The 8610-nt window shown below is 38.1% G+C and overlaps 1 protein-coding gene across 1 annotated transcript; it reads left to right on the forward strand.

Annotated features, from left to right (window-relative positions):
- Positions 1 to 607: 607 nt before the first annotated feature.
- LOC103480698 (uncharacterized) lies at positions 608 to 8125 on the forward strand. The gene is made up of 3 exons (XM_008435836.2): positions 608 to 690; positions 2842 to 3573; positions 7093 to 8125. The coding sequence occupies exons 2-3, from the start codon at positions 2846 to 2848 to the stop codon at positions 7817 to 7819; spliced, it is 1455 nt and encodes a 484-aa protein (XP_008434058.2). The 5' UTR covers positions 608 to 690; positions 2842 to 2845; the 3' UTR covers positions 7820 to 8125.
- The last annotated feature ends 485 nt before the right edge of the window (positions 8126 to 8610 follow it).

Genomic DNA, 8610 nt, shown 5'->3' on the forward strand with positions numbered 1-8610 from the left:
CTGATCGAACCGTTTCCTGACGCCGCCCTGCTGCCCCGGACCCGGACGAACCAGAACGCAGAGAACGGAAAGGCTGCAGAAGAAGATGACGGCGAAGGAAAGCATCAGGAGGGCCAAATCCATGACGATGAAGAAGCTGTCGAACATCACCAAACCCATCCCCGCAAAGGAAAGCAGCCAGCTGCAGACGATTTCAGCGYTTCGAAACCTGGCCCCTCTTCTTTTTCTCAAACTCATGTAGGTGACGGGGTGAACGGTTGCCAGGTAACCCTCCACGGACACCAGGATGTGAGAAATGGCTTGTCCGTACCAGGCGAARGAAAAAAAAAGGCACCCATTGAAGAGAACGGATAGCTGAYGTCTRTGGAGGCCGTAGCAGCAGAGGAGACTTCCAACCACAGAAATCAGCTCCATGACGACCAGGTTGTAGATGAAGCCGTCGGAGTGACGCGACGCGGAGCGCCACTGGAGGAGAGCAGTTTGGAAAACAAAGATGCACAGAGGGAGAAACAGCAGGACGTTGATGACCGAGTAGGCGGTAAAAACAAAGGAGCTCGGTTCGGACAGGAAGCAGGTCAAGAAGAAGGGAAGGTGTTGGGAGGAAACGTTGGGATTCAAATAGGAGTCGTTGAAAGATGATGATGAAGAATCCATCGTCGTCTGCAAGAAAACACATGGCATAACCATCAGGTAGAGAAAATGTTTTACTCTGAATTCAGAGTAAYAATGAGAGTTTACAGAGATGAGCAAGAAAAAAAATACAATCAATACTGTAAGTACTAGAAATTAGAAATGACTTTAAACAAAATTCCTTCCATTTCTACTGCAGATTTACACACAACTCTGTAAAATTTAAATAAAATCAAAACAAACAAAAACAAAAAAAATTCAAGATTTGAAGTTAAATTTGTATAGAAATTGAACTGACTAATAAACATATTTTCTTAAAGGAAATTATATAAAATACTCTTAAGTTATTGTAAAACGTGATCTTTCCACGAAGTATTATTACATTTTCTTTGTAAAAGTAAAAATACATGCAGTCAAATTTAATAGATTAGATTAGAATATGGGTTCTAAAGATCTTGTCAGATTAAAATTATTTTTCAAAATAACCTTTAAACGGATATTAAATGTAATTTTGTGTAGTCACATTCTTGCATTAAGGATGTTTGTTTTTTTTATTAATTTATCTGCTGTCTTATTCTAATCTTAATTGTCAGTTTCATTATTTCATTAGCTGTAAGAAAGAAATCCTCACTGGAATAAAAGCCTGAAAACATCAGWCTGCATGTTAGTCATCTGTATAAATGTTTTATTTAAGAGCTGAGTTACAAAAATACAGAAAAACATTCATTGATAGTCACATTATTTTATTAAGACTTAATAAATTGTTACAAACGTCTTCTGGGAAGCACAAATAATTTTCTCTGCTAGTTTTCAGTCCTTTGTTTAACCATAAGCAATAAGCTCTGAGGATCTGTATCATGCATTTCCTGTGAATAATAATCATKTCTGTAAGTTATGAAAAGCGTACCCACCCTGTTTGTTTCTGATCCTCAGTCTGACTGCTGCAAACTGAGACCAGATCCAAGATGAAGTGGTTTGACACGCGACACTATAATGTTCTTTTGGGGAGGAAATTGGTTGGAAGAATTACTTGGAGGTATTTGCATGTAAAAAAAAAAAATAAACATGCAACACAAATATTTTGTCCTACATGGTTCATTTCTCGTTAGGCAAATCTCTGATGAGTGTTTGACCAGAAGACGATCAGCAACAGGAAACAATAATGCAAATCTGACTCATCTTCTGCACCCATCAAGATTAAAAATGACATGTTTATRCAAAACAGTGACAGTGTGTGTATTCAAAACGGAAAAAGTCACTGGGCCATTSTTAGTTATTGCTCATTTATTCAAATATGGTACAGTATTACTGGGAAAACAAATCTGGTTTTGAGAAAAGGTCATTCCTACAGGTTCACCTTAATTAGCATGAAGACAGAATCACCTGTAAGTTTAAGAAATCACTTCACATGTGTAGGAAAACCGTATTAMATCTAATAGATGTGCACCAAAACAAGTCAGAGCAAATTGTCTGCAGAGATTAACATACATACACGTTATGTAAAAATTAATTTGAACTGTTTTCGKGATATTTTACTCTGTGGATATTTGACTTGAATGAGAGACTAAAAKTTGAGGCTTTGGCAGGATGTTCAGATTTTAAGAACTTGAAATCAACCCAAACAGAAAATCCTACGGTTTGAACTCCTAAAGCAGATGGTCTAAAATAAATAACGATTTGATTTTCGATATGAAATGATCCATATAAAATGAAGTAGAAAATTCAAATTTATCCAAGGATGCAAAACTCTCTAAATGCTGAAACTCGGCCAGCAGAGTTTCAAGTTGTTGGGTCGGGCATCAGGTCCGATCTGMTCCGTAAGGCAGCAAATCGACGCCAAAGAAAAGAAAATTACAACCAAGGCGAGTATTTTATTAAACTATTTTGTGTGCATTTTTAAATATTTGTTGAACATAAGTTAGAGATTATATTAAATTATTGCATAGCCATCTTCAAGGATGTTTTTCTTCAGTTTGTTGGCAGAATGTTTKATTAAAAAGACACATAAATGTRAAAAGTATTWYGATAAAGTGATATTGAGTGAGCTGATGCTTTATTTTTKTGTGTGTGTGTGAATTGAAGAGCCAGCTTTCTCTACATGTGAAAACGGGGCAGATGCTCCTTTTCATTCATGATTTCTTTYAGTMAATTATTCATATTATCGAGTGAATAAAATAAAAAATTAACCTTAACCTCGTTTTGGGTTTGCAGGAAAATGTCTCGGCTCCTCGGTGAGAACTCTGCGGATCCCAACGTCTCCTCCCTCTCCTCGTCGCTCCAGTTCCAGATGCGCTGCCTCCGGACCGAACCCAGCTCCATCCTCCACACCGCGTTCAGCCTCACCCGCATGTCCCTCCATCTTCCCCTCAGCGTCGTCATCCTTCACCTCGGCCTTCGTCGGTGGCAGCAGAGGCGCTCCTCATCCTCCGCCGCGCCGATGAGCCACTCTGACTTCTTCACCCACCTGGCGGCCGTCATCGAGCTGATCGACGTGTTGGGATGCGTCCTTTTATTTATCGGTATCCATGGCGACGACTCCAACGCATATTTCTCCGGGGTTGTTCTGAGTTTTTTCGTTTGGTACGGAGAGATGAACGTGAACGTGCTGACCTGTGTGGAGCGCTACCTGGCCGTGGCTCATCCCATCACCTACCTGAAGCTCCGGAGCGACACAGGAACCAGAATCAGAAACATGATCTGCTGCTGCTTCTGGTTCTCCAGCTTCATTGGGATCGGGTTGGTGGTGATAGGACGGGAAGCGTTCTACGCTTTCTTCCTTCTCACTCTGTCTCTGGTGGTTGTGTCTTTCTGCAGCCTCTCTGTGCTCTGCATCCTGATTCGACCGGGTCCGGGTGAGCAGGGTCAAAATAAGCCCCGGGTTGACCCATCGAAGCAGAGAGCGTTCCTCACCATCGTGGCCATTCTGCTGGTTCTGCTGCTCAGGTTGGCTTATAGTGTCGTTTGGCTCGTCATTTATTTGGGTGCAGATGCCAGTAACTGCATTGTGATCGTGAGTAACTTCCTGTTCAACATGCCCAGCAGTCTGGTGCTGCCTCTGCTGTTTCTGCACAGATCAGGAAAACTGAAGTGCTGCAGAGTGTGAAGGTTTATTAGAACTACACTGCAGGAGCMCAACACATTACCAAGTATTTTAGTTTAGTTTCTAGTGCAAATGTCTTAGTACACAAGAAATGAGACAAAACTTTTCTTACAAGTAACTTTTCATTAAGAAATTAATTTGTTTAAAGTAAATAATTCCTTTATATTCATAGTTCTACTGGCAGATTAATTCACTTTTAACAATATAAGCGAGTTGATCTGCTGGTGAAGCTTGTAGTTTTTCAACAATATGAAATACTGGCTTAAAAGAAGCTACCATATCCTGCCAAAGAATGACTTGTAAGTTAGTTTAGTTTAGAAACTAGACCAAATATTAGTGGTAAAATTTGATATCTTTTAATTTCAACACATTATTCAGGTTTTCTTTTTTGGGTCAAAACTACAAGTCTGCACAATGTCTGGGAATCTGTTTTATAGAGTGAACTGGGTTAAATCATCATTAGTCTTTCTGCAGCCACATTTTGTACATGTAGCTTAACTATGCTAAGTGCTAAAAGTGATGGATATAAAAAATAATCTGTAATTTTCCTGTTTTAACATTTCAGGTCTGTTTCACTCTGATAACTCAAAATCTGTTGTTCTGTTTCTCCATATGAAACTTTCCGAAAAAAATACAAGCTTACTTGTTTTTAAGTTTTCTTTTGAGCTATAAGCTTCAGATTTAACTTAAATTGAAGACAAATTCTGTACTTTATGACAATGTTTAGACACAAATAAAGGACTAACACTAACGATATAAACTGTTAGTGTTTGAATGCCACTTTCCAACTGAAGCCTTGAAGGTCCAACATCAGTTTACGCTCCTGCCAAACGTCAACATGCCATTTTGGTGCATTCAGCTCCAAAAGTTTCCTGAATGCATCGTGAGCAACTGGGTTTCCATTTTTATCCGGATCTGACCAAACTGGACAAACGTCTGGCTTTCACTGGTCATCTACTTTCTCTAAACTGATGAACAATACGCATAAAGCACTGATGATTCAGAGTCTCCTCCATCTGATGTTTAATTGTACTTATGTATACTTACATATTTTTGCAGTATTGTGTATTATTTTGAGAACATAAAAAAGAACGTAGCAAAAAAAATTGTAATACTCTGAATTAAACACTTGTGAAATCTAAACCCTTCATGTAAAACGTATCAGTCTGTGACGTTTCCCTGTAGATTTGGTTCTGATCCTTAAACTGAAAGCAGCCGTCAGTCGTGCAGGAGAGACTGTAAACACAGACATGGAAAACTGATGCTATGAAAACAATAAGGAGAAATTTAATATTTAATATACAGAAACCTGAGCTCAGTATGTTTAACACCTGCGTAGTGTGTTTTTTTTTTTATTTCAAAAAGTGAAACCAGCCTCATTGGAATACATAATGTAATAAATATGACAGTAAATACATTTCAGTATTTTTCTCCAAACATAGCTGCGACATTACCTTCATCCCAGTATATTATCTGATTTAAACTCGTCTTTATGAAGATTTTCACATTAAAAATAATAACGTACAAAATTGCTCTGATGGATCATGTTCTGAATCTCATTATGAGGATGAAATATGATGCTTTATGGAGTAACGATGTCAGTCAGAGCTTTGTTTTGTTAACAAACACAATGATTGTAACATTTGCTTAAAGAAATGACCCATAAAGGATGGACACAAAATACAAATTGGATTTTTACATGCAAATCAGCTGAACTCTTCTYCATGACACCTTGGGATGAGCGTTAATGTTTCACAGCAACTGTTTGGATCCAGACAGTGAATCTGAGACGTCAGGAAGAAAGAGAGGAGAAAACATAACAGGTAAAGTTTTTAAAGCACTTTAAAGAAAAAGTAGGTTTAAATATCCTGATGCTCATTTTGAAAAAGAACAAAATATTTAGAAAAATGTTTTTGTCTAATAAGATACCTAACTCTTAACAACAAATTAAAAAAAAAATTATTTTCTTGAATTGTCAGTAAATGATTACTACTAATAAATTAACAATAACATGAAATAGTTCATTATTTAAGACGATGTTTCCTCTTTATTCCCCTTTTCATTCTCTGTATTTGTCACCAGAAAAAATTAAAGTGGAAATAAAGAATTTCTGTTTGTCCTTTTGCTTGTTTCTTAATTTTTATTATTCAAGCACAGTTTCACACATTTAATTGGCTGAAAAACTTGTCAGTTCAACCAAATGAATTTTCTTTGGTTTGAAGGACATGAATTTTGCAGCAACTGAAATATTTAAAATCATAAATGAAGCCCATGTGTGTATAGACTAGTATTAACATACAGACAATATTTCACAATTAAATTGTATGTTATATAAAAACTAAGTCAAATTTAAACTCCATCTTTCTCTAAAATATTTGAAGTCAAATGAATCCCATTCAAGTCAACTTATTTGAAGTTGCAGCAATAGCTGTTATTATGTGACTTGAACTTGGCAGTTAAACTTGATGCAACTTAACTGAGTCAAAGCAACAAGGAAACTTAATTTGTTTAGTGTGGTTGGACATTTTAATACCATAGTAAGCGCACTGCAAAAAACAAAAAAAACCTAATCAGTATATCTGGTCCAGTTTCTAAACAAATGTCTTTGTAGACTTGAAATGAGACAAAATGAACTTACAAGTAACTTTTTAGCAAGAGACAGAAAATAATTCATTATTATTGATGAAAATGTTCTTGTTCTACTGGCAGATTGTTTAATTTATAACAAGATATTTTCCCATGTTATAAGTGAATTTATCTGCCGATGAAACGAGTAATTTTAGAGCTGTTGCCTTGCAGCAAGAAGGTTCTGGGTTCGATTCCCGGCCCCGGTCTTTCTGCATGGAGTTTGCATGTTCTCCCTGTGCATGGTGGGTTTTCTCCGGTTACTCTGGTTTCCTCCCACAGTCCAAAAACATGACTGTCAGGTTAATTGGTCTCTCCAAATTGCCCCTAGGTGTGAGTGTGTGTGTGCATGGTTGTTTGTCCTGTGTGTCTCTGTGTTGCTCTGCGACGGACTGGCGACCTGTCCAGGGTGACCCCACCTCTCGCCCGGAATGTCAGCTGGAGACCAGCAACCCTCCCGACCCACTGAGGGACAAGGGTGTAAAGAAGATGGATGGATGGATGGATCTATATGTAGCTGAAATAAGTTCCTTTTAATTTATTTTTGTCTTATTTCAAGTGTATGAAGAAATTTGGATTAGAAAACACATTTTTTTTAAGATTTTGTGTTTTTGCAGTGATCTTACCAAATGAAATGTTTTGTTCAATAATGAACAGTACTTGTCCTGGCCTGTTTGTGTTGTCTGTATTGAATAAAAAACGTGTACAGCTATATTGAGGTGTGGTGTTTCTTCCAGGTATGTCAGCGAGCAGCAGCCTTCATCATCCTCATCCTCCTCTCTGCTGTTCTCGAGCCACTGCCTCCAGTCTAAACCCAGCAGCTTTATATCCATCCGGATTCTCATCCTCCTCCCTCTCTACGCCTTCATCCTCCAACATGGCCTCCACCGGTGGAAACAGAAGCTCTCCGCCTCTCACTCTGACTACTTCACCAGCCACGTGGCTGTCATGAAGCTGGCTGATGTCATTTCCTGTGTTCTCTGCTCCGCAGGGATCTACGGTGATCATCCCAGGATTTTGATTGGTGGGATCATTTTGTCATTTTTTCTTAAAAATGGGGAGACACTGTTTCACATTCTGACTTGTGTGGAGCGCTACCTGGCCATCGTCCATCCGGTCACCCACCTGAGACTGAAAAACAAGCGAGGGGTCAGGATTCGGGCCGTCTCCACCGGCTGCGTTTGGCTGCTTCGCCTCGTAGGGATCGACTGGATCACTGAGGACGTTTCAGACATCGCTCTTGATTTTTGCATGTTGCTAATTTCGCTAACAGCCGTCTGCTTCTGCAACGTTGCTGTTCACTGGGCTCTGACCCGCCCAGGTCCAGCCAACCAAAGGAAGAGGATCGACCCATCAAAAATGAGGGCATTCCTCACCATTTTGGCGGTGTTGATGGTTCTGCTGCTAAGATTCCTGTGGGATCTCATTTGGCTGGAGATGTATTTTAAAAGTGAAACTGCATAGTCATAATGTTTAACTCGTTGTTTGCTGTCCCCAGCAGTCTGGTGTTACCTGTGCTGTGTCTACACACGGCAGGAACATGTGTGAGCTGCAAGCAGACATGTTTTCTAAAGAAATTTTAGAGACTGATTAAGGTTTAACAAGTTTAACTTGTTTTTCTTATTGTTTTTTTTACCCTTTTGGATAATTTAAATATAGTGAATGTAAAGACAACGTTCAAATACTTTAGAGAAAAAATATTTATGGGAAACATGTTTTTCTTTATTCTGTCTTAGTTTTCAATAGCTGTTATGGAAATAAAATAAAAAAATAAAGATGTAGGACATCTATCATGTGACACCCCCTCTTATTGTGGCCTGGGCATCTGCCTATGTCAAAAACACTCACTGATGATGGCAAAGCTTAAATTAATAAATTATTTATGGATGAAAGAGCTTTATTTATGAAAATACAGGAAATTTCCTTCAAAAATGAGCCAGAGAACAAGAGAAACAATTAAATTCAGCTTTTGTTGTTTAAACTGCTTTCAACTTAAATCACTTACATTTTTTTAAAACTTTCAAATTATTAATATTGTTTTCCCATTCAACATATTTCATTTTGATTTAGTCATGTATCTGTTAAGAAAACCAATAATGGCAGCAGAACAATTCAGCATTAAATGCAATCCTTACTTTGATTCCATGCAACTATAAAACACAGTAACACTTTTTTCTTTTACTTTCTTTTTTTCTTTTTGCATCTGCATGAAGATTATTTTTAAAATCATGTTATCTCTGACAGCATACAGGATG

The sequence above is a fragment of the Poecilia reticulata genome, linkage group LG2 (assembly GCF_000633615.1).
Source record: "Poecilia reticulata strain Guanapo linkage group LG2, Guppy_female_1.0+MT, whole genome shotgun sequence".
NCBI classification, from domain to species: Eukaryota; Metazoa; Chordata; class Actinopteri; order Cyprinodontiformes; family Poeciliidae; genus Poecilia; species Poecilia reticulata.